Source organism: Cydia strobilella, chromosome 22 (assembly GCF_947568885.1).
Source record: "Cydia strobilella chromosome 22, ilCydStro3.1, whole genome shotgun sequence".
Classification (NCBI taxonomy): Eukaryota; Metazoa; Arthropoda; class Insecta; order Lepidoptera; family Tortricidae; genus Cydia; species Cydia strobilella.
Genome location: NC_086062.1, coordinates 7,364,201 through 7,391,691, shown reverse-complemented (window position 1 = coordinate 7,391,691; position 27,491 = coordinate 7,364,201). Strand labels below are relative to the sequence as shown.

Genomic DNA, 27,491 nt, shown 5'->3' with positions numbered 1-27,491 from the left:
AAAACAAAAAAAGTAGTTTTTATAGTCTTACTTCGGTTTATCTCCACTTTCAAAGTTGAGATTTATTTTCGCTACGCCTTCACCATGTTTGTTTTTCGCCAATGCCCGGTATTCTCCTTTGTCCGTATTTTCTACGCCTATGATTTCTAATCGCGCTATATGATATAATGTTTGGTCCTCTTCTAATGTTATTTTATGTCGACTACTTTCTTTTATTAGTTTTTTGCCATGGTACCTGTATTAAGGGCATTAGTTAGTGTAAGAATCTTTCTCTGTTTTAAGGTTGTATACATTATTTTATAATTGGTTCTTACCATGCGACGGTTGGTTTCGGTTTGCCAACACATCTGCATTCGAATGTGATTTTTGTACCATCCTCCGATTGCCTGATGACGGGTCTTTCCGTGAACGTCGGTTTGATATAGTCCTCAGGAACGGGCGCTTCATCGCCTATGTTATTAATTATTGCATTAATAAGTCGTTGATTTTTCTTTTTATTAGAATCTTCATTTGCGTGTTATAGTTAATCACCGTTCATATTTAAGATGTTTTCTTTAAGTTCGTGTTCTTGTTATTTACTCACTGAATATGTTCATAAAAATACATACATAAACATATAACTTGGAAGAATTGTGTTTGTTTCACTACACTGATCAATCAGTACGCATGACAGTTGCACCAGTTACTTCATTACTGAGTTAAAATTGTGCAGTTGCTGAAGCGAAGTATTTGCAAACTAATTCTATCTACTGCATTATACTGTTAGTTAATTATCTATATATTACCAAGGAAAAATATTGTTAATAAAAGCAGAGAAGCAGAATGAAGATTAAAATGACAATAAATAAATAAAATATATCAAACGAAAAGAGAATTGTGATGAAGGTTAGGTGTTGGTGTATAATAAATAAATAAATAAATTATCCTCAAGTAGATTTAATAGATGTAGAAAGTATAGTGTGTGGGTTAAAAAGGAAACTAAAACCGAAAACGAAATCAAGAAAACATCTTAAATCGATAATATAAATAGAACATTGTTAAATTTAACTAATGCCGTAATTTTGTGTAGGTATTATGTGTATTGACGAATTGATAGAATGAGTTGATGTACATGATGCCGCCAAATCTACACGTATGACTTAATTGATAACAGAATTACTAGAATCACAGGACAGGGTTATTAAACTAAAAGCGGAAGTAAAATTATGTGACATTTTAAATTTAAATTTGATATGTGTAATTTTAAATACTTTAAAGGATAAATAGGTTTTAGTGCCAAAATGTGTAGTGTTTCATTAATTTGAAAATTTTCAAAAAATACTTGACGAAAAAGAAAATAAACTTGATAAAACTGATTCAGTGAACTGTAAAGTTGACGGTACTGTAATCAATGAAGGTGATGATGGAATAAACAACATAGTACTCACTGTCGAAGTTCAGGCTGATCGTGGCGTTGCTTTCGCCGAGTTCGTTCTTGGCGGTGACCTTGTATTTGCCCGCGTCTTCCACGGTCACGTTTGCGATTTCCAGTGAGGCATAGTAAGACTTTCCGTCTTTGCTTACTGTTAACTGAAATTTAAATAAATAATGGAAAATGAGTATCGTTAATAGAGAAAAACTCTAGTTTCTTGACCTAAGCTTGTATTTAGAATAAAATGCCAATACCAAAATGTTCGCTAGATGACTTACAATAGTTAACCACTAACCACTACCCATTAACCAGTAGTTTTCGAATGGTATTTCAGAAGCTTATTAGATAGGCTCAGAATACTAAATAACAGGATAGATTATGCATAAGTATACATAATGTAAGCCTATCTGATCATGTTGCATTATTTGCTATCATACATATTAAATGCATGTGATAAAGCCTGACCAGATCATATAATCATGCGCCATGTTGCGGAATTTAATTGGAACAAATTTCTTACTAATTAATAATGCGTAAGTGTTGATATTAAATAATAAATGACAAAAATGCCCAAAACTATACAAAGTCAGGAGGAGGAGTTTACTATGGGCTTTGGAGATGATCAATCTTGTTAATTGACAATGTAGCAGAACCTATATAGGTACATATAAGGTTACGGAATATATACCTAGTAACATGACCATCATCATCATCATGGTGGCCTTTTGGTGATCCAATCTTGGATGTAGGCCTCTTCCCAGAATAGAGTAACATGATAGACGAAATATTTTTTCAACTATAGAGCTGAGCTGAGCTGATGGTGTGGCTAATAGTAGTCACACCATCTGGTATGTTATGACTAAATTAAATACATGTATGTAAATTTATATAAATTTCTAGGTAAATCTGAGGCATCTATTACGCGGATTACGAGAGAAGGTTGTATATATACCTCCTGAGGTTTTATGCAAACCAAATATAAAAAAGACGATTTTGACCTATGTGTTATACATGAAATTTATACGGCAAAAAGAAGTACCGACTATAAAAAACAAGTGTAGACACCAAATAACTGGGTTCTGATTTTGATTACGGTGAATAAAAGTAGATGTAAGTCAAACGAGTTGCCAATCCACATTGTTCAGACTATACTGAACTGTTGCCATATAAATGAGAATAATAGCGCCCTATTGACAATGATCATATATTCCTGGTCAGGCTTTTAAAGGTGTGGAAATTTAATTTACTCCACTATACTCGCGTAACTTTTTCCAATGACAAGATTATGGTTGTTTAAAATATGGGATTAAATACAGAGTGGAAAAAAATAATGGGCCCTGGAGGGAAAGTGCCTTAAAACTTTAAGTTAGCTCATTTTACTTAAAGGAAACATTCTTTTACTTTTTAAAAGAAACAAACCTACATTCAAATATTTTTCTTTTTTCCTTCAATTTCGCTTGTCTAAAAATATTCATGAATACTAAATATTCGATTTTATGGATATTTTGTGCGACAGACCAGTGTAAGACCTAATGTTTCTTAGAGAAATGTTATCATTAACATTAACTGTATCGACTAGTAGAATAAAATCGCCAGTGTTTATTTTTCGGAATTTTTAGTCGGTTCGATTCCCGGGCCAGACAAGCGATTTAAAAAAAAAATCTTTGAATAAACTGGATTTAGTACCAAAGAATATCTTTAGAAAAGCGAAATAGAAGGAAAAAAGAAGAAGGCGCCGTAACGTTTACATTATGACTAACATGCATTGCTGTATTTTGTTTCTGCCGAAATAAAGCACAAACATGGGTCATCCGCGCGTCTATTTTAAACCCGTCAAAAGTGTCACATTTCCGAGACTGATAAATGTTACTATTATCATTTTCAATACCTAAATAGATTGTAACGGACAGATTGAAGTGTAAAAGGTCACCGAGCGATGCTGTCGCCACCTGGCCGGTGTCGCAGCCAACTAGATCGGGGTCAAGGCCATCTTTGAGCTCTTTTAAAACTGGGGCATCATCGGTCATTATTTTTACATCTCACTCTTCACTGCCGTCACTGTCATGCACTTTTATAATGACATTAATTTTAATCGCGCTGCCACGCGCCATTCATTGTTCCTTATTGATTTAAATGTTAATCCAAATGGAAATGATAGCTGAAGCTTCTGCGATGCTAACTACCCATTCCATAGCTTCTAGTTAAGTACTGTTCTTTCAGTAGTAATATGATTATACTCATAACTTACTGTACTCTAGCGAACACTGTGTCATCAGTAATCAGTAATCAGTGTTTATTGCTGTCATAGGTATACAAGTTGGTACATTTTATTGGTTCAGCTATGAAACCCTGTAGGGCAATGCATGTCATGTCTGTTAACTGAATCAATTCCTGTTGCCAATTTTGAGTTTAGCCTTTATTTTTCATAACGAGCAAAAAATTACAACGCAACTTACTTTGCTCCTGGTCATTTTTAAAATTTTTAATTTGACAAATTAAAATTGCATTGTCTTGGCATATTTTGATTCGTGGGCGGCTAAATAGTTTTTAAGATAAGAGTATCAGTATTGTGCAGATAAAAAGTATTTCTCTGCCGGCCTAGCCAAGGTGACAATCGCTATCGCTTCGCCATCGAATCGCTTTGTGCTTCTCTATCACTCTTCCATATTAGTGTAACAGTGACAGTTGCCTTTCGATCGCTACGTAGCATTAACGATTGGCATGTTGTCTACGGGGCCTGTACCTTATGCCTCGCGCCAGGGTTGACCTCGGCCGTGTTGTGGAACCAGGCGACCGTGGGCACGGGCTCCGCCTCGATGCGGCACTCGAAGATGAGCCGCTTGCCGTCATCCTCCTGCCGGATGGCGGGCTTGCGCGCGAACGTTGGCGCTTTACCGTCCACTTGTCTGGAATACCACGTTCGAAAGTTAATCAATTGGTATTTATAAAAGCAAAAGAATAAGAAGGCTCAAGGTCACGCAAAGAGCAATGGAGAGAGCTATGCTCGGGGTTTCTCTGCGTGATAGAATCAGAAATGATGATATCCGCAGTAGAACTAGGGTCACCGACATATCTCGCAGAATTGCGAATCTTAAGTGGCAGTGGGCGGGGCACATTGCTCGCAGAACTGATGGCCGGTGGGGCCGGAAGGTTCTGAAGTGGCGTCCGCGTACCGGAAAACGAACTGCTGGTAGGCCTCCAACGAGATGGAGCGACGACCTGGTGAAGGTCGCGGGAATTCGGTGGATGCGAGCGGCACAGGATCGGTCGGAGTGGCGAGCCTTGGTGGAGGCCTATGTCCAGCAGTGGACGTCTATCGGCTGACATGATGATGATGTTGAAAAACAAAAATCCTCACGGAGTTATATTCAACGAAAGCCAACACTACTGAATCAAAAAAACAGTATGAAACTCTACTCTGGTGGAGTAAATAATATTTTTACAACTATTCATCACTGATAAGGTGCTTTGCATTGCACCTCTAAGAGGTCTTAAAAAATTCTACCCATTTTTGTATCGGCGTAGACTCGTAGAGTAATATGATAGGTTTCGTACAGTTCGTTGAAAGAGTCCTTAAGATAAGAAAACTAATATTTCGAAGATTTATCGGTCTTTGCAACGACATATAAAAATGCATTTTGTACTAATGGAATCCTTAAATATATTGCTTTACATAGTAAAAAAACATAATTAAAATACTTACTTTTGTTTGTCTTCGTCAGCGGCTGAAAAAAAAAGATAAGATATTTGTAAGTCGATTCAATATAACTAAATTTGAAATCTTTCCCTGCGTTAAAATCCTTAACGTAGAGAAAGATTTCGAATTTTGGATGATTATAATTAGTTATCAAGTTAGCGGCATTAAGGTTTTTAACGTGGAGAAGATTTCAAATAGAACATTAAGTAGAATTTAATATCAAGTTAGAGACGCAATTTTTCAAATATTACTTCAGAAATTAGCGAACAAAGAAATTTTAACAATATTAGGGCCAATTGCGCCATCCTAGGTTAGCCACTAACTCGGGATTAACCGGTTAAACCCGGAGTTACAGTACAATTTAACCCTGTGTTAACGGTTAACTCCGAGTTAGTGGCAAACCCTGGATGGTGCAAGTGGCCATTATAGATCTGAATGATGAATGCAGTGCTGTCTTTGGATATCATAGTACTGTCGATGGGTAATGTTGAATTTTTTTTATACTACGTCGGTGGCAAACAAGCTTACGCCCGTCTGATGTTAAGCAGTCTCCGTAGCCTATGTACGCCTTCAACTCCAGAGGAGTTACATGCGCGTTGCCGACCCTAACAACACTCCTCTCCCTCCCAATGTTGAATTTAGTTTTAAATTAACCTACAGGCGATTTAACGTTGGAATCTGCGTCCAGTTTCAATATTTTTCGTAGAAACAAATCGATGGCAAATAAAAATAGTCTGAGAGATCGTTTGACGCCGTGTGTTTATAATTTGATCAACACACAGACATAAACATTGGATCTTCGGGCAGTGATAGTACAGGAATAAACCAACTAAAGTATGTAAATGTGAACAACTGCTACTAGTTCTGGCGTTTACCCCTGAGGTTTTTAACTACATATATTAGACTAGGTTCACCGTTAATTTTTCCCGTATACCGTATACGGGATTTTATCGAATACCGTATATAATAATAATAATAATAATAAAGCCATTTATTCCCACAAAAACATAAAAAGAAAATTAAGGCAACAAATTACAAATAAATTAATTATGAAGATTTACAAAAGGATAAAATAAGTGCATTAAACATTAATTAATCGTTAAGTAATTGTATAAAATCGATTATTGTCAAATACTTAACTACTTAATCATAACTTACTTAATAGATACCTACTCCTATCATGCAAGTGATTAAAATATTATTGGTTCCTTTTTTTTTGCAATCTAATTATAAATTAATGATTATTTAATAACAATTTACTGGTTAAACATTTTACATAGGTACTTTGTGCATAGTTTTACTTTGATTATTTTTCAATTACTTTATTGTATCTTTTAATTCATTTGTGTAGATAAACATAGTTATGTGTTTTATAGAAGCATATTAAAACTAATTTATGTTCTCTACTTACTAAGAATTAATATTGGTATTATTATTTAATCAGTACATCAAGAATTTTAATAGGTATATAGAGTTAAAATTACAAAATAATTAAAATAAATTATTACATTATGTACAAATTCATTTAAATTCTAAAATATTAAAAATAAAATTAACTAAAGTTTTTGGGGACCCAATTCTGGGTAGAGGCCTCCTCCATGCATGACCACAATTTCCTATCTTGCGCGAGTCTAGTCCAGGTGCCGCCGGCGAAAATTTGTAAGTTGCCTTACAAAGTAATACGGCATCTATGCGGTAAAGCCGTCTAGTCGTGTAAAAGACTTTGTAAGTTGCCATACAAATTTTGCTGTCACTACGGTATTCGTTAAACTCCCGTATACGGTATATGGAAGAAATTAACGTCGTATGAACCTAGCCATATGCTCTAATTTATCCTGTATGAATTCTTAAAATGGGATGGCTTATTATAAGGGTCCTACACTACGATTTTTTTCTTAATAATGTAGGCGGAAATTAAGCCATTAATAAAATTATAGTTACCTACGTACGTAGTTATAAACGGGATATTTTTCCACGTTAATTAGATTCTTAATTCTGTTAGGATTGCATTTTTTGAGATGAGTTCGGAATTACAGCTTGGTGAAATCATTTCGGATCCTAGAACACATATTTCGCTGTCATAACATGACTAATGATGTTATTTATCGCGAATATTCTCAAAAAACACGTTACAGATATATTAATTATTACATACTCCGAGCCAAGGAACACAAAACTATTTTTATACCAAGTAAAATATAGTTTACTCAGTCAGCATGCCAGACCTAAAATTACTCAAACGTTGACGCCCAATAACGATCGTTATGACAAAAGTTAAATTCGTCATCGTGTTTACTATGTCTCGGCCGGCAGTGCATTGTCGTCACGTAATATTTAGTGTTGCGCCAGAGATTCATCCTTTCCACACTAAACAGTCTTATGTAATACATATCTACGTGAATATAAGCTCGTTTAGAGTGTCCGGGAGTTTTGGCGAACTGTGCGTGGGCAAAGATCTATGCTGATTTTTTTTCGACATTTATTCTGGACCGTGACTAATACCGTTATTTTCGAAGGTATTTTTATTGGCCCAGTGTTGGATTACGACTAACATTGTGGCAAATGTTTGGATTCATTTGCGAAACGTTTGCATGTTGCAGTTGTTATTTTAAGTAAATAACCGCAGATTTTTTTAAGATTACGTTGCTTACGTTATAAAGACTGTTATAACATAATACTTATTACCTCCTTGGCCTACTTAAAAACGTGCAAGAATATTAACTTAATTTGTTTACAGTTATAGTCATGTAGCATCTTCGAAATAGCAATTTCAATAAACTGAAATAGTGACGATATCCTGCACGATAATTATTTTTGGAAAAGCCCTCACTCAGTTTATTACGTCGCTTCGGGGCTTCACATCACTTTTGTAACCAAATTTTTGATATTGATTTTTATAAAAACACGAGATGTGTTTTTTTCAGTCGATATCTAGCACAGATCAGAACTAAACCTATAACTACTGCTACTATTGTGTGTATATGTCGCAGGTAAATTGTAAGATTCCGCCTTTTACAAACGGCGTTGTCATTTTACAAAAGTGGAACATTGTGCAAATTGCCGAAGGCAAATTGTTAGTGCGCTCAATAGTGTCAATGTAAAACTTGATGGTTGTTTAAGGGTGACCATTGTTTGATCCACAGGTTAGGACTAATGTAAAGTAAAGAGTATAAGCTTCGAGTAACTTACGGCTGAAGTTAAGATTGATGGAGGCGGCCACCTCGCCCATCTTGTTCTTAGCTTTAACTTTGTACAGCCCCGCGTCGCTCTCGATCACGTCGTCCAACTCGAGCACCACCAAGAACTTGTTCTTCTCGATGCTCTGGATCCTGGGGGAAAACAAATCAATTTTTAGAATAAGTTTATTGTCCAAAATTTCATTTTTGATACAAGCTTTTATTGCTGACTGTACTTTTCTTTTAACACGCAACTAGTACTTATTTAGACAATTCTAACAAACTCAAACACAATTAGGTTGCGCTGTTTGATCACAGTTCCTATGGTCACCTCCTGTCTCCATCAGCAGCTCGATAGTACCATAATATTGCATTGTCATCCAATTTACATATGGATGCAAATTTTCAGTTTCATCGGAAACCGGGATGTGGGTCAAATTTAACTTGTAAGATTTGACCCGTACAAACATAGTTACATACATACCTACAATGCAAGTTAAATAAAAGCTTGTAAAAATGGCGAGAGTTAAGGACTAATTATAACAGGATAAGAATAGGGTAAACCTCTTGTCTGTGAATGATAAGGACCGAATTTTTAGTCATGTTTTTGCATATTTATCGAGAACGATTTGTCTTCTATACATATACAGCCCAACCGAGGTTCTAACTACTTTTTGACCACCACACGCATATGAAAGGTTAATAATTTTTAGGGTTCCGTACCCAAAGGGTAAAAAAGGGTCCGTCTGTCTGTCTGTCACCAGGCTGTATCTCATGATCCGTGATGAGACAGTTGAAATTTTCCCAGATGATGTATTTCTGTTGTTGCTATAACGGCAAATACTAAAACTTTAATTTCTACGGAACCCTCGGTGGGCGAGTCCGACTCGCACTTGTCCGGTTTATTTTAATTTTAAAGTTAAAATGTCTGGTTACGATGATTATGATTAACAAACTGGATGATTTAGTGATCTTTCTATAAGTTTCTTTGGATTTCGACACTAGAGCGCTAACATTAACAATAGAAAGCTTTCTTCGGCGCCAAAATGGAATGTAATTCAGCTAGAATAAAATTTTGCAACATAACATTTATAAAATTATAAATGTAGAAGCGGTAAATAATTTTACACCACGCCAGCTGGTAAAGGCTCCCTTGATTGTACAAATACTGATAACAAAGTTGCATTTTATTCACATCTGAGGCAAAGTAATCAAATGCAAATTTTGAGTTGTTCTCTTATGTTTGCTGGCAGAATTTACTTTTAAACACCTTTTAAATGATGATTTTGAATGATAAATATTTAATAGGTAACATTAATTTTGAATCGATTTGCTTTGATATTGTTGGATATTTTACAGTTACTATTTTCCTTGTGTTGGTGTGGTGAAAAGCGCTACTCTCGTGGTGCAATTTTGAAATCTCTCACTTGCTCGGATATCAATATTAGCACGAGGGGTTAAACACCAACTTTGCCCCCTTGTAAAACAAATAACTATTGAAATTTCAAGTAACCATTAAATACATTTTATTTATCAAATACACACATGTCAAAATCAATACTTATGTATTTATAAACGACTTGAAAATTAATTTAAATTTTTCTCCTTTACAAATAATTTAATACTTTTAATCGCAATCTCAACCTGTTCTTCGAAATAGATAAATCCAACCCAGTTCAATGAACGAGACGACCCTGAGCCAATTACCGATTCCTGAGCTATCACATCCAAACTCTTTAATTTTAAAAAACGTCACATGTACCAGTAACGTGCAAAGCAAACGCGACCTTATTCTACCAACAGTAACATCAAAGGAAGACGACGTTTGATTCATGACATGACTGACAAAACAGCGCTTGATAAAGTTTGTGACGGCTATTTTTTAAAGTAATTTAATTAGAGCAAGCGAGTTTATCGTTTACAGAATTAAATGTGTATTAAGCTAGATATTTTTTTGAGTGCTTGATTTCAAAAATAGCCACGTCTTGCTTTTTGATAATTTACTCTCTCTCTTCTTAATGTTTATTCTGGTTGCATCCTCAACAGCTGCTTACAAAGCCTAAAATACGTGTTTCATCAATTTGTTGCTCCTTACAACTACCAGTATCAACCTACTATTGTTAATTGTCATAGTTGTCATTAATAAACTTTTGGTCTTATCTGGAGACGAGAAAAGGATGCTGACTTTATCTTTGATTCTAACTTTATCCATGATAGTTTATCTTTGCAAAATATTGTTTGATAAGGAAAGAGAGATGAAAGTTTTTTTTATATTATCTTATAAGATTGTCCCACTGCTGGGCAAGGGCCTCCTCTCTTTCCCGCCATTTGGTTCTGTCTAATGCACACCACCACTCTTTACAAAATAAGTATCAAAATCGTCCCGACATCTCCGTTTTGGTCATCTCTCTGCCCCGAGAATGATCCTGTGGGATCCCGTCTGTAACTAGTTTGGCCCAGCGTCCCGAGTGCATTCGGCAGGATGACGCCCTCTGTCCTGCTTAAGGGGCTGTCAACGCCCAATTTCATTGAAATTAGCGTTACTTAAGCAGTTTTTTTTAAGAAAAACTACTTATCGGTTTTAGTAAAGCAAAACACATATACTTATGTTAATATTCATTATATATCCGTACTCGATACATGATAATGACGAAATCGACTCGATAGTTTTTTTTTGCAAAGATTGATCTTAAAGTCACCATTAAGTCGCAATTAAAATCACAATTTCATAATATTAATACCGAAACAGCTAACGAGTATTAAGTAAACAAATAATTTTTATTTATTTCAATGGTTTTCTTATTATTGTGCGTGCTTTCGGTATTGACAGCCTCTTAAGATGGAAGAATGATGTTGTTGTCCTAGGGCACCCCAGAGGTGCATAGAGCCTCCACAAGATCCTTCCACGCCTTTCTATCTTGAGCAACCGTCTTGGCCTCGTTCCAGCTCAGTCCTATGGCTCGCAGCACGTTCTTTATGCTCCGCCTAAGGTTTGTACGTTTGCGGACTCGCTTTCCGTCCTGAGGCCGCCACTCAAACGCGATACTGGCGTTGGCTGGTGGTGAAGATGGTAGAATACTCACTTAAATTTAGTTCTAGTATCCTCCTTGAGCAGTTCATCGCTGCGGTACCAGCAGATGTCCGGTTTCGGCGCGGCCACCAGCTGGCACTCGAAGACGAGCTTGTTGCCATCGTCCTCCTGACGCAGCTGAGGCTTCTGCGTGAAGCTCGGCGCTAAGTCGTCCGTCCCCATGTTCGCTAGCTGGGCATCCCGGGGGCGGACGCTCCGCGGATAAGTGAAGAGGCTGGCTCTTCAACCTGTTGAAGATAAATATTTATAAGTGCTTTCGTTCTCTAGAAGAGAAAGAGGGAGAGATAGAGAGAGCAGCTCGTTAGCAGAAAGCTCGTTAGGGTTTGAAAATTAAATCGAGGTCTGTGAAGCCGATGGTCCTGGGTTCGAATCCCGGTAAGGGCATTTATTTGTGTGATTTGTTCCTGAGTCATGGATGTTTTTTATGTATTTAAGTATTTATATGTATATTAGATATATCGTTGTCTGTTGGGCTTACCGTGGGACTTAGTAAGAATATCCTATAATATTTATTTATTTATATATAATCATTACTTTACAATCTAATCGCGAAAACTCGGGCAAACTAATTATTTTAAAAATGTCCTCTAGTTTGATCGGATTGTCCTTTTCATACGTCTCTACATTATAAATTTCATCGAAATCGCTACAGCCGTTTTTGAGAAATTACCAAAAAACATTTGCAATTGTATCTGAAAAATATGATAGTTTATTTTACGCTACTGTATAGTCGGTTGTTACAGATACACAGCTATAGTAAAACTAGAAGTTAAGTATTGTTGAGTAATTCTGCGTCTCTATAGGTCAACATTATGACGCCTGTAAACCACCTTAAAGGTGCATCTACAACGCAGTTATCTTTTGTGGAGAAACACTATCTTCTTCTTTCTCACGTCGATGGTTTACGACTTTCAGACTGTGCGGGACCAAAAGGTAGCGACATTTATCACCCTGACCGTCGCATCACGGAGATCCTGCTCAGAGCAGGCATACGGGCACGCTGGGCAAGATAGCATGTGTTCCATTGATTGGGGAGTCGTCGAGCAACACTGTGCAACACGGTAACATTAGGTAACTCACATAGTTAGATACGTACTGTTGTTCAGTGTTGTTCCACAATTGCTTACTAAAATCTTGCCAAAGATTTAACAACGAAGCCTATTTGACAAGTCGTAAAACCTAGTTTACGACTGTTGAACGTTTGAACAGCTTCCATTATTTCATTCATTCATTTCATTCGGATTATGTGAGCCACGTGTAACTCTGTCTAGTAAACAAAATGGGGTCAAATCTGTTTTTCACGGTTTCAAAACACGAACTGATTGAGTTTACTAGAAACTTTTAATCAATTTTCAATCGTCCAATTAAATTAACCTATGCCAAAAAACGATGAAAATGTAAAAGATTATTGACCTGCGGTGCCCCCAGATGAATTTGCGAGGCTTCCAACAAAATTTTAAAGAATTGCCTAAGAAGTGAAGCGTGAGAAAAAAAGAGTATACTATAGTATAGTACTTATAGCATAGTACTTATAGCAGATAAATAATACCATCGCAGTTATCTTTCGCGAATGCAGGAGATACTGATTCGATCCCAGCCTGAAGGCACTGAAGGCCTTTTTCACTTTTTCCTTCTAACCTATGAAAATATGCAATATAATATAATGCAAATCCTTTTTATTGCACAACATCAGAAAAAATGTACCTACATGTAAACGCAAATAATACATGAAGACAGAGGTAAACAACAGGCGGCCTTATCGCTAAAGACCGATCTCTTCCAGATAACCTAATATATATGATGCTTTTAAAAACGATGGATTTGTACGTGATTACGTATCCAATAAATAGGAAATAATTAATTGCATAATTATAAATAATGCATTATAGGGTTGGTAAATATACAGGACTTATGTTTAAATTCTTCTAAACAAAAACCTTTTATTATTCAGATTTTCTCTTGCCCACTGCAAGTTACTTTGTTTGTCACTTCCACTTTTTAATTCTTACCCGTCAGGCCTCAGGCCCTTAATATTTACTAAATATTTATGATTGTGTAAATATCAGAACAATATACTGGTAATTTAATAAAACAAATCTGCTTTCTAATACATTTCGGCAAATCATATTAATGTTTTATATGGAACAGACCAGCTCTTTTTTAGGCTTCCGTACCCAATGGGTAAAAACGGGTGTCTGTCTGTCTGTCACTAGGCGGTATCTCATGAACCGTGATAGCTAGACAGTTGAAATTTTCACAGATGATGTATTTCTGTTGCCGCTATAACAACAAATACTAAAAAGTACGGAACCCTCGGTGGGCGAGTCCGACTTGCACTTGGCCGGTTTTTTTCAGTTGTTCAGTATAACCTACATATTTTTACCTGAGAATATGCATTGAACTATGCAGTTCTTTGTTATCCGACCCCTGGTAGACGTCTCGATGAGTTGTTATCAAACAATATGTTAGTCGGAATTTCATGCACTGGTAATGCAACTATAAACACTTCTACATTCAAAAATAGACTTACTCATTTGTGGTTTGGCGTATTTAGTAGAATTTATTTTTATTATTTTTAAATTTAAAATCATGTTTTAAAGAGTACATTTTAAGCAAAGATCATAATCATCTCTTTATTGATGTGTTAACTTATGTATTCTAAAACATAAAAGTAATCTATATACAATTTTATTAACCAATATTATACAATTAAATCTAAAATAACCCGCCCTGGATCGTACCTGGCTCAAAGGTCCCCATTATTCCCGCTGCGTTTCCCCGCAGAACTGCAATGAGAACCTGCTAAACCAGATACGACCCAGAGCGAGGATCGCAGCCCCCTTATGTATTACCCGCACCACATTTTACTCGTACCAACATTACTTATAAATAAATATGAATTAATTAAATATAAATAAACAAGTTTGAGAACAAATACAATTATTTTATTAAATATCTTGATTTGTGTTTTTTAAAGTAGTCACACTACTATATATAAATTAAAAATCCGGCCTTCACCACTGGAGGGCTTCGTCAATTTTTCTTTAATATATGACATCTATTACAGTTTTTAAATATAAATATGTCGGATAAATTTGAAATTTGAAATTTAAAAAGAAGCGCTGGTGGCCAAGGAAGCGCTGGTGGCCAAGCGGTAAGAGCGTGCGACTTTCAATCCGGAGGTCGCGGGTTCAAACCCCGGCTCGTACCAATGGGTTTTTCGGAACTTATGTACGAAATATCATTTGATATTTACCAGTCGCTTTTCGGTGAAGGAAAACATCGTGAGGAAACCGGACTGATCCTAACAAGGCCTAGTTCACCCTCTGGGTTGGAAGGTCAGATGGCAGTCGCTTTCGTAAAAACTAGTGCCTACGTCAATTCTTAGGATTAGTTGTCAAGCGGACCCCAGGCTCCCAGGAGTCGTGGCAAAATGCCGGGATAACGCGAGGAAGAAGATGTCGGATAAATTTACACAAAAAATAAAAACAATTTATTTACAAACTTTACCAAGATTTTTTAGGACTGTACCTAATTATTTTCAAATAGTTTAGTATCATTTATTTATTCATTTAACAATAAATTATAATAATTTTGAATAAATGATGTCATTGGCGTTTATTTACACGGTCCTACTTCCGGATTTTCCGGTATTTTTTAGGATTCCTGCATAGCTCTTTATAATTAAGTAGAAAACCGGTTAGGTACTATCATTAATGTTTTGCGAAACCACAAAATGACTGAGCTAAGCGTCCTTAGCCGACAAGCCCTAGCTCATAAGTTGGCAGTTGTGTATAAGAGCGTTTTCACATTGTCCGATCCAATATCGGATGTCGGGAAGAAGTAAAATGTAATATGTGACGTTTTCATCCAAAAGGTACCACATTGTCGCTTCTCGATAAGGTTGATTTCTAATTGAAGCTATATGGAAATAGCGCCTTACTGACAAGCGACAATAAGTACCCTTTTGGTTGAAAATGGTACATATATATGTATGCATTTAATAAAATCATTATTACTAAATAACGTTAAATAACGCAAAAAGGCGGACTTAAATGCCAATGGCAGTCGCCTGCAGCTGTTTTTGTCATAGGCGCCTTCCGACATCCGATATCGGAAAGGCGCTTCCTATAATTTCAGCCATGTCGGAGCCCCCCGTCAGCTGTCGGACCGCTAATATTTGTTTGTGTTCGTATGTGTAGGCGTAATGTTTGTTGTAGTGTGCGTGACCGCTAAAGATGGCGCCCGGGCGCGCCCCCGCCGCCTGACTACGCGGATGTAGGATCCTATTGGCACCGTGCGAAGTACATGGTGGGGGTAAGTAAAACGATCGCAGCGCATAAGGTGGTAAAAATTTACAACTAACGGATTAGCGTCTTTAACATTTCATACAAGTTATAATTGAACTTTAATTTACGATTACTCCGGAGATATTCATTTAAATTGTATGGTGTAAGGAACTATTTTAATCTGTATGAAAGTCTTAATATAACTAACGTATTTAATTTGATAATTATTAATACTGTATCCGTGTAAATAGCTTTGCAAATTCCACATACTATGAAATCTTTTTAAAAGATAAGAATGGGTAGTAAGTTATTCTTAAAAGATAGACATATACCATCGCGGACTTTTTTGTAGAGCAATGAAAGAAGGATCTTTCCACTATACATTATTTTGTTATATCTCAAACGGGTTGGGCAGCGTTTTCGATTAAAGCTCTTAGCCAGCGTGATTTTTTTTTGACTTCATTACCAAATATCGTCATATTTCAACCAATTTACACAACACCTTAACAAATTATATGCCTTAACCTTCCTCAAGAATCACTTTATTCATAGGTGAAAACCGCATAAAAATCCGTTCAGTAGTTTTCACTGAAATTATTACGATTTACTTACTGCTCGCTTAATAGTTTTGACAAAATACAAGCCTATAGTTGTAACCGCTGTGTGGCGCTGTCGTCGTGCACGGTCCTAATATCCGATATCGGATCGGTCAATGTGAAAACGCTCTACCTAATTATAGTAACCTTTTCCCTCCTCATTATCGTATCGTTGCAACACCTAACTCTAACACCTGTCCCCGTTATGACCAGTATCGTGGCAAGGTTATTGTTTTATAGTGGCATTTTGGCATTTGTCAAGTCTTGATCAATTGTGACGTTTTCAATAAAAAGGTACCACATTGTCGGTTACCATAAGGACGAAAATTGCTTGTATTTTTATACGAAAAACCTGTCAGACCGTCCTTATGGCATGCGACAATGTGGTACCTTTTGCTTGAAAACGACACGATTTGTGTACCTTTAACCCGCGACGCAAAAAGAGGGGTGTTATATGTTTGACGCCAATGTTTGTTTTTGTCGGCGCGATTCGAGAAATGAATTATAGATTCACTAGATATGAAATAGTAAAGATATGTGACATTTTACGGCAAAAGGTACCTTATGGCGCCTGGTCTATGGCCTTATGGTAAGTTAAAAAAAATACAATCCAATTTCGTCCTTATGGTAAGCGACAATGTGGTACGTTTTAATTTAAAACGTCACTTAATAAACATTGTGTAAACAAAACTAGTTAGTGTAATTGTGACGACAAGGCTACGTGCTACGCCGCGCGGTCTTGCTACGCTAATTCGTAGCATTGCTACGCTTGTCATTGTTGTTATAATTATTGCTCACGCGCACGAAACTTCCAAATGAAATACTTTGTTAAAGTATCTTTATGTTACTTATGTTTTTGATGATAAGTTTAAAGTTTAGGGCTATGTCCTATTTTATAAATATATCTAAAAAAATATATACCACGACGGTGGCAAACAAGCATACGGCCCGCCTAATGGTAAGCAGTCACCGTAGCCTATGGACCCCTATTTATCTGGAGTGTAACTTAAACGTGTAATTTATTCGCAATAATTTTAGTACCTAATGTAAGATACTTGCGAAATACAAAAATTTAACTATTTATCCTTAAAATTGCTCATTAAAAATCTTCATTCGCAAATACTAAGGATTCAGCCTAAATTTAAATTGAGATTTTAATCAGGTGCATTGATTGCTAATCCCTACATTATGTTTAATGATGTTGAAACGACGTAATGGCTGACTGTCGACATGACATATTTATTGGTCATTTTATTTTAAATCAAGCTTGTAATTGTTATAAATACAGGTAGCTTCAGAGGTATATTAACTATTTTCGATTGTCATTGTCTATTATAATTAGTTAGTTTTGGCCTCGTACAGCTAAATAAAACCTATGAAATTCCTAAACTTGCTCTAAGCCTTGATTGAAGTTTTATTCATAATATTATTGGCCCTAAAACACTTAGCGCCCTTGCACCGGTCACTAACCCGGAGTTAATCAGTTTAACCTGGAGTTACCATGGTTACCAGTATAATTTGACGCTGGGTTAACGGTTTAACTGGTTAACCCTTAAAGTTCAAAGTTTTTATAAGAATCAGGTTACATTGCAGGTCGAATATACAATTACACATTCAGTTACACCGAGACTTTACCTTTTCAGGTGTACATACATTTGCGACATATATATTTACATATTTATCTAAATACTGAAAATACTTATGACTCATAAGTTATGAGTAACTTAAATGTGTCGTTTTCAATCAAAAGGTACCACGTTGTCGCTTGCCATAAGGCCGCTCTGACAGGTTTTTCGTGTAAGATACAAGCAATTTTCGTCCTTATGGTAAGCGACAATGTGGTACCTTTTAATTGAAAACGTTACAAATAATAATTAACATAGTAAGAACATTTTTCTAAAACCCACATTTTTGTATTTGACTTGAATAGTTTGAGATCCATGTCTTTAAAACGATCAGGTAACTTGTTATAAATTGTGATACATATAATATTAGCGTTTTTTTTTAGTGAGTGACAACTTTAAGGGGCCCACTGACTATCAGTCCGCCGGACGATATCGGCCTGTCAGTTAGAACAAAAATTTAACAGTTCCGAACAACTGTCAGGCCGATATCGTCCGGCGGACTGATAGTCAGTGGGCCCCTTTACGTATGGCTTAGGCAATCTATGTTTTTATTTAGGTCTAGTTACGCGGGAACCCAATGAGTTATTAACGAGGTAGTGTATCAATAGGTACCACTTAACAAGAGATTTTTTTTGACGAACAGAGTAAATAAAACGACCACAAAATGTAATTGCCGCAAAGTCTATAAAGTGGGTGATTTCCAAACGTAAAAAAAATGGGTGTCAAAAAATTTTCTTTGTCATTTTAATTGTCAAGTTCAAATCGACAACAAATGGCAGCTTTCGTACGTATATCCTGCTATAAAAGCTCGCTACGCCGAGAAAAAAATACTGTATTTTGTGTTGTATTTTTTTGGTAGATTATTAGATATATGTGTAGTAAATTTAAAAGTCGAAAAATTACTGCCTTGGGTGAGACTTGAACTCACGGCCTCTGGATCGATACTCCAGCGCTCTGCCAACTGAGCCACCAAGACCTCATCCATAGTCAGCAAATCTTCCCACTATATGGGTCTAGGGGACCCTAGCGACATCTACCGTGAGAGTGTTACACTTCTTAAACGGCCACCGGAGTTCCAAGTAATATTGGAAATTCACCAGTTACGAGTGCTACCCATTTTAAGTTCATTGTGAGTTCAAGTCTCACCCAAGGCAGTAATTTTTCCACTTTTAAATTTATTCTAAGCTTAATAGCATCGATCGCAGACGTTTCTGCTTGTTAAAAATTAATGTGTAGTAAGTCATAAATATACCTTAGTTATTGTTATGTGATAAAATATTCGCTCTAAAAGTTTGTGGTTCGTATGAACCCTCTGACCGTTTGGGGCACATTTAAGTGGTTTCTAAGTGGCCACTGCTCTGCAGGGAGTTTACATGACAGTGTAAGATTTATTACTATGACTTAACCCTCATATTACAAAAGTCATCCAAACAGAAAAATATATTACAATAATATTTTGAAACTGCAAAAAGATAGTATTAAGTTTCGAGGAATTTCGACCTTGACAGAAGATATTTCTTAAAATGTTCTTACCAGTTCTACATAGTTCTAGTAGTTTCCAATATGATGTAAAAATAGTTATTCTAAAATACTGATCTATCCATTTGAAATATTGTTCAAATAAACCTAGATTTACTATTTGACATTATGCCTTGTTTACACTGCTGTTGCTTTTAACATTTAACGAGATAATAAACTTTGACAAATGAGCACGCAGTATGTGACCGTGATCAGTTGATAATTTTAGTTTTATTTAGATCTGATCTGATAACATATTTTTACTTGCAGCTTAGGTGGATTCATTGTAAATTTTATAGTTGAGTGTTCCGCGGAAGCAATTTTAGATTAACCTTTCGAGACATGGACAAATATGGCAACATACAATAACATACACTATGGCGACATAATAATAAGTTACATATAGCTGGCTCCCCAGGGAGCCGACGGGTCTCTAAAGGTTAAGCTGAGAGTTATTGATGATAAATTAAATAATTTCTCCGCCTTGGTAGCAAAGTTTGCTTAGTTAGTCAGCTTGCGTCCCTGGAGGGTCTGCTGCTTTGTGGCCTAAGTTGGAAACTTATGCTTGACATTAACACTTCGCGTTTATAAACAGGTCCTGTACTGCCTTGTCGATATGCTGGTAGCAGGTTAAAGGCCCAAATCTGTTATATTTTTGGTTAAATTAAGAAAAAGTCTGAACTCTAAAAATGTGTAATGTGTAACTAACAATAAAAACTGTATTGTAAGTAGTTTCATTTTGATATCGGTTATTTAAAAAAGTAGGATTATAATATCTAGTAACGTATTATGTCTAATATACTGTTGCCATACTGAAAAACACTTCATATGAATATACTACGATACATCAATCAGCTTGCCCTGCCAATCCAAACAAATCCAATCCATCATCCGCAATCAGCTGAAAGCCCTACATTGAAACAGAAGCCGAGCGCACTCCACAAGAGTGACTCACTCACGCCATCTAGCAAGGTGAAGTCTAACCATGTGGGTGTCCAGTGTTAAACTTTTCACAAGTAAAGTGGCTACGTCTCGGGCTATTTTCGTTCGAAGGCCTCCTGGATTTCGACGTTCGCCGCACTGCTTGGTAAATTCATCGGTTATTCAACGCTCTGCAGAAATTCTGTCCGATGCGCTAGATGTTTCTTGTTTAAATTTAACTGTACCTATAGACTGAATGTGATGTTTAAGCATCCGGAAGAGATATTCATTTTAACGGTCGTAAAATCGAGCATTAAATACAGAATCAAAGCATGCACCAGACATCACTTTAAAATAATCCATCTATCAAACCACCTTCTTTGATTTTTCTGGAAGGCACAGGAACTAACTTTGAACTTGTCTAGGCATAGACTTAAAAAAACTGTAGAAATTTTGCTGACAATTCTCCAAAAAAAATCACGTACCGTAAACTTCAAGGAAAGTAATCCTTTAAGGCACTGCACTGAGCACAACACCGTACAACGTAAGAGAGACGAAGCTCGATTTGTGGGATCGATTCGAGAAATCGGGTATTGTCGCCGGCGGCGGACGCGTCGGGTCGTTTTCGAAATCGTAACTAAACTATATGAAAGTGTTGGCCGGGCGCCGAGGCGGGGCGGAATGTGCGTGGGCCGGCGCCGTCACCCGTGACGTGGAGATGCAGAGGTGTTTTCCGCTGAAGATAGTTGGTGATCTAATGGGTGCATGTGTTGGGATAGGGTGCTTACGCAAAGTCCTTTCACTGATCCACTTTCTTCAGAATCACTGAGTCTTCCGGGAATAATTATGTGGATCTACAAAACGGTTTCGCCTCAGGATCGATTGTGAAACTTAGCTTTCCTACCCAGGTATTGTACTTGAAAGATATATTCTTATAAGATAGGATGTCTTTTCATGGATCAGGATTAGAAAGCATTTCAGATATTTTGATCAGTAACTCAAAGATGATGTCGTTTTTTCCGCTGAAGATGGCTGAGGGTGGTCGGAAAGTCCACTCAAAACAACGTGGGGCGTTTACTACCTTCTCACAAAGATGCACTTTAGTGGAGTTAAAAAATGGTTCAATATCCCAGAGGGATCAACACAGGCTTCCGCTGTGAAGTAGTTTCTCAAACCTGAAGGGTGTTTTCGACTGACAGATGGTCGCAGTGGTGATCTGAGGGGTGTATGGGTGGTCATCTACGCAGTATTTTCAGTAAGAAATCTTTGCACTTTCACTGAAAAGGAGTTAAGTGAACTTGGAGGATGTTTTACGCTAAACCGAAAGTAGGTACCTATTCTAATCGCGCGTTAGGACCCTTTCGTTATCAAATAGATCTTTCGTGATGTAATGTGGAGTACATTCGATTTCCGCTGTAGATAGAAAAAATCTAAAGGATGTAAGTAAATGTTGGAATGGACTGTTTCAGGAATCAGGAATTATACAATTTGTTGGATATGATCACCTATTGCTTATGGTATTCACATGTACTTCATGTGTTGAGATGGGATAGATAAAAAGTGAATTTCTTTCTCTGAACATTTTCATAATCTGTAGAATCATTCCGAGTTTTCACTTGGAATTTTAGATTTCTTTATAAAGCTGTGCTATCAAACTTTGACAGAAAACATTGTTCCATAAACTAAAACTTGGCCTTTTTGTCTCATTTCATAACATTTTCATTAGGGTGGTCCTTCTTTTTTTAACTAATTTGCTATTGATTTACTGGTTGCTATGATTTTGCGGTTTTCAGTAACCTCATTTAAACAATAAAAAGAAAACTAAGTACGGCCCATAGATGTAAGTAAAAACATCTTACATCCATGGTACGGCCAAGGAATTTGATTTCCTTACAATTTCTTACCTTGTCACAGTGACAATAAGAGCCGCATATTTTTTACTTAGGCATAACTCATAGAAAAAGTGTATTGAATAAAAGCCTTTAAAATGTATCCAAAGTAGAATTAATTATTGATGTGTTTGTTTCATACATTTTATACTGCAGAATTGTTACATTTACAGTGTCGTCTTAATAATGTTTAAATGGTCTACAAATTGCTATGGATAATTTCTATGTATTTTGCAAAAAAATAACCTTGAGAAAAAATAATTTACATTTTTGACCACTCCGAATTTCAGTGATAACAAATCATTCAAAATTAACACAAACCTGCGCCTGACCTCAATGCCAAGTTCCTTCGGGACACAAGAACCGTGAAACCTGTCCAAAATAGATTCCATCAGCAGAAAGCTTTTATTCTTAGCCGCGAACATGGAGGTCGTAAAAACGAAATTACCGCCCTTTGGCAAATGGAATCACCTGTATAATAAATCCTGTACGTCTCATCAAGAATTTGTGTCGCAATTATGATGAATTTATATAATTGATGACAAGAAAATGGCCGCCAAGGCCGTGAAACTCGTAAGAAAGATGAATATTGATTGTGCTAACATTACACGTGTAATGTATGCTGGTAATTTATGTATTAATATCGATGTAATTAATGAAATTCAGACAAAATACAAAGTAAGGTCAACCGGGATAATTAGCACTACGGGTTTATTGCGTCTATTCGAGTTATTTTTTTACCAACATTAGTTACAGCTCCCTCCATCTAGACAAAAAGGCCAGAACTACTTGGAGGACAACACGTAACTTATAGGGCGTTTTACCGAATCGTATTAAAATAGTTGGTATTTTGATAATTAGTTTCACCCCAGACCTTACATCCTTGTTTTTCTTTAGATATTTGGTAATATTTAGTAATAAATGTGCGCAATATTAATTAACTGAGACATGCGAACCAGAATTTGTACAAAATAATCCTTCTGTTTTGGAAAAAAGTCCGTGTCAAATTTTTGAAGGATATTTTTTAACATGGCAAAATGCGTCAATAATTTTGAGGTAATTACGTCTATGTCAGTGGTCAACAAGGTGGTTTTATCAGGTTAATTGATACAAAAACTATAACTAGATCAATTATAAATGGATCTTTTTTTATAATTCTTCTGCATTACTTGACATTGTTTCAAAATTAACTGTAACCTTTACTTAAGTAATATTGGAAGTATTAAAAAAAATATCATGAAAATCGTCTTTTTTACTACCTCGTTGAAATTCTTGTAAAAACGTAACAACCTACGAAAAAAATACAATTGTGTAATTGTAATTTGGTCTTGCCTATTATTTCCAATCAAAGCTTTACATCTAAACTCATGTCATCCAGAAAAAAAAAATTTTTTAAGACGATCTTCGTCTCAAAGTGTACTAGTAGTCCATCATTCGGACTTTGTTGTTGATTTTTGACCGACTACTTGGTTTGTCATGGGCGGCTGCCTATCATTTAGAGCCACCAGACGAAGCCTGCGTTGCGGATTTCTTACATGTATGTAACTAGATTATTGTTTAAGATTTTCTCAATTTCTGTATTTTTTTTAATGTAGTGTGCACATTTTTATTGTTTTAGAGCCTCAAGCAAACAAACAAGTATTTGGTCAAAAATCAACAAAAAAGTCCGAATGATGGACTACTAGTACAGTCAAGGGTATAAATATATATACATTCCTAAAGTTTCAAAAATATGTGTACGCTCTTACACCTTAGACAATAAAGTCGTGTTCACATATTTTTGAGCCATTTGTCTGGATCGATATTTTTGCCTTCGCCTGTACACCCTAGGAACCCTAAAAAAGAACTATTTTCTTTATTAATTTACTTAATAATCAAGTAAACCACTTACATTTTATATAAATTTACTCATAGAAGTATCCATAAAAATAGCTTTTATTCATTTCCTATGTGATTTATTTACAACCTAATTTTTTTCGGGCTGTACAGCTTTGAATAAAATGGTCCGAATTCCTAAAATAAAACCATCCAAGTGCGAGTCGGACCATTACGCAAAAAACGCCAAAAAATGACGTTTGTTTAATGGGAGCCCCAAATCAAAATATTTAATAAAATAATTTAATTTGTTCCCAAACTTGTTATGGGAGCCCCATTAAAATATTTATTTCATCCTGTTTATAGCGGCAATAAAAATACATCAGCTGTGAAAATGTCTACTGTCTAGCTATCTTCGTGATATACAGACTGGTGACAGACGGACGGAGTCTTATTAATAGGGTCCCGTTTTTACCCTTTGGGTATGGAACCCTAAAAACACTGGTCGACCTAAATGATCTCGTTGACATTACAAAGTAAGTACTTTATGTAGTGTTACCCAACGTGTGTCAATCCACGGATGTGTGCACTTGACACAAAGATGCACGTCAACGTGTATTTTACGTGCCAAAAGTTCGCGAATGTTTTGGTTCTGGTGACATGCTTCTTAAAATAAACATAACTTTCGGTTAGGTATAATAGGGATGATGACACATGTTGAATTTTATAAGAAAATCTAGTAAAATAGATAGCAAATTAGCAATTTATCACAATAATGTGGATATTAAAATAATATATGGAAATATTACAAAAATACAGGACCTGAAAGATTCAAAATTTAAGTTTTTTTTAACTTCCAAAAAGGAAAAAAGTAAGGGTACCATTCGATTCCTTACATTTTATCCAAAAAATGATTGTATAGTAACTATATACATAAACACAATATTTCACCGACAAAAACGAAATTTTCTTATTTTGTCCATGCTTCAAGATGGGCTCTCAGTGACCTTGACGTCACGTTCACTTATCGTTTTGTTAGGAGCGTTTCGCGTATGAAGTACCAATGTCGGACTTTGACTATCATTTCTGATTTTTGTATTGCTTTAATGCAATGGGTCCCATATATACATGATCCTAAAAACAAACCTGATCGATTGATACCATTAATGAAAATTTGTCATCTAGCCTATTGACAGTGTCTTTGAATGATAATTGAAAACATAACTATGTAGTGGATGACTAGCGTTGAGCGTTTCTTTTGTGACTGTTGTTGTGTTTCTTGCCATTGTTTTATGTGACCTTTTTTGCCACTTTTGTTATTTCTAGTCAGGATCACTAGCCCTTTTCATCCTTATAGGAGGAAAAAAGTGTTCCAAAATTTCCATACATTTTTCAAACTTTCCTTTTTGTTACCACCATACAAAGTATATGGGTAAATGGTAACACAATGAATAAATGATTTATATGAATTTCATGTTAACCGTTATTTTTTCTACAATAAAGTGATTTACTACTACTACTACAATAGGAAAAAACCTTGGAACATTTTTTTATCCCATTAGGATCGAAAGAGCTCGTCATTCTGAGTGTGAAATAATACAAAATTTATAATAAAAATTACAAAATTAATGAAAGTGGCATTTTTTTAAGAAACGCTCAGTTGCAGCTGTATTGTTAAGCTTATGGAATACGTCCACATAATCTAACACATTCAAGGTTTTAGAGTCGGACCAAACTAAAGCCTGACCAGGAATATATGATCACGCGCCATGTTGCGGAATTTCACTGGAACTAATTTTTTCATACTATACTGAACTGTCACACTATACATGAGAATGAACAGCGCCCTCTTGACAATGTTCATAATATATTTTGGTCTGGCTAACTCTGCATGCTATTCGCATGACATACGGTGGCAATGTTATCATTAATGTCAAATTCCTATAAAAATATCACGTTTATAATTGACCCTCTCACTTTGTTATGTTAAAGTAGGTGTAAAGTTAACTTAGGATCGTATTACACCTGTCAAGTTTCTTTGTCCAATGTCACTGCGTCTCACTCTCTCATTAAGCAAAATGTGAGACGCAAATACACATTGGACCAAGATATTGGACAGAATGCCAACCTTAGACCTGCCCGCGCAGCATGGTTCCCCTATCACTAAGTCCGTCACTTTCGCACTCACATACTTGTTAGAACGTGACAGGCATGGTGATAAGCGTACCGTGCTACGACCCCAGAAGTACCGTCTGATGTCTTAGTAGCGTTTGCCAATCCATACTAATATTATAAATGCGAAAGTGTGTCTGGCTGTCTGTCTGTTACTTCTTCACGCTTAAACCGATTTAGTTGAAATTTGGTATACAGATAGCTTGTCCCGGGGAAAAACATAGGATACTTTTTATTCTAGAACTCACCCCTCAAGGAGGTGAAAGGGGGGTGGAAATTTGTATGGGGAATCAATAACCGCTTATCCGATTTAGATGAAACTTGGTATGGGGATAGTTTGAGCTGTAGGGAAGGATATAGAATAATTTTTATCCCCGAAATCATCCCTTAAGGGTGTAAAAAATTGGGTTGGAAATTTATAGTGTACCAATTTGGGGGTGAGAAAAAGGATTTAAAAGCAGATTTGTTTAAAAATTAAAGTAAGGTAAGGGCAAAAACTAGTTTATAAAATATTAGTAATCAGCGTAAATGAAAAACAGTTTTTATTCGAGTGACAAAGTATCAATACGAACAAATGTAGGTATTATTTTGTTGGATTGGAGTCAATTAATTAATTGGTTACGAGAACAGGAACAGTAATCATACTGCATCCTTTCATTCTCTGTCTAGATTAACTAAACTTATTAATATCACTTTATTATTTAACTAATAAGACTAATGTCACAAAGTTAATCAATTCGCGTCTTTTAAAAGCACTCGTTATACACACTGAAGCAATACGCCTACTTAATTTAACCCGGAGCTCCCGAAAACAAGTCTCAAGAACTAAGTCTCTGTCGTGCCTGAATAACCAATCAGATCACAGGAAAACTATTTCAAACACTGGCTCTGTACAAATAAACAGCTTCCCACCGTCCGAGTATTTCGGATTTAGCATCCGGTCAGATAAACTTTTGCTCAATGAATTCGCTTTACCTAAATTGAAGAGAGCAATTCACAGAGCTTGCTTAATGCTAATCTAAATGTAATCGGGATATTATTCGTGCGTTTTAACCGCATGACTATCTTGGAGAAACATTTAAAGATTATTCCGTAAAGGACGAGTTTCCAACCGGAAATAACATCAAAGTAGGTATATGTGTCGTCTTCAAGCAAAAGGTACCGCTTTGTCGCTTGCCATAAGGACGCTCTGACAGGTTATTCGTATAAAGATACTAGCAAATTTCGTCCTTATGGTAAGCGACAATGTGGTACCTTTTACTTGAAAACGTCACATATAATGTCACTTTAA

The 27,491-nt window shown here is 36.0% G+C and overlaps 1 protein-coding gene across 1 annotated transcript in view; it reads right to left on the bottom strand.

Moving 5' to 3' along the window:
- The window catches only part of LOC134751445 (twitchin), a 145,344-nt gene extending 124,372 nt beyond the window's left edge, over positions 1 to 20,972 (bottom strand). The window contains exons 1-8 of the mRNA XM_063686854.1: positions 20,810 to 20,972; positions 11,368 to 11,602; positions 8,298 to 8,437; positions 5,115 to 5,136; positions 4,155 to 4,317; positions 1,428 to 1,569; positions 315 to 450; positions 32 to 235 (exon numbers count right to left, since the gene is read on the bottom strand). Of these exons, the coding sequence (XP_063542924.1) occupies positions 32 to 235; positions 315 to 450; positions 1,428 to 1,569; positions 4,155 to 4,317; positions 5,115 to 5,136; positions 8,298 to 8,437; positions 11,368 to 11,537 (977 nt within the window). The 5' untranslated portion in view covers positions 11,538 to 11,602; positions 20,810 to 20,972. The remainder of the gene's footprint in view (positions 1 to 31; positions 236 to 314; positions 451 to 1,427; positions 1,570 to 4,154; positions 4,318 to 5,114; positions 5,137 to 8,297; positions 8,438 to 11,367; positions 11,603 to 20,809) is intronic.
- Positions 20,973 to 27,491: the final 6,519 nt, after the last annotated feature.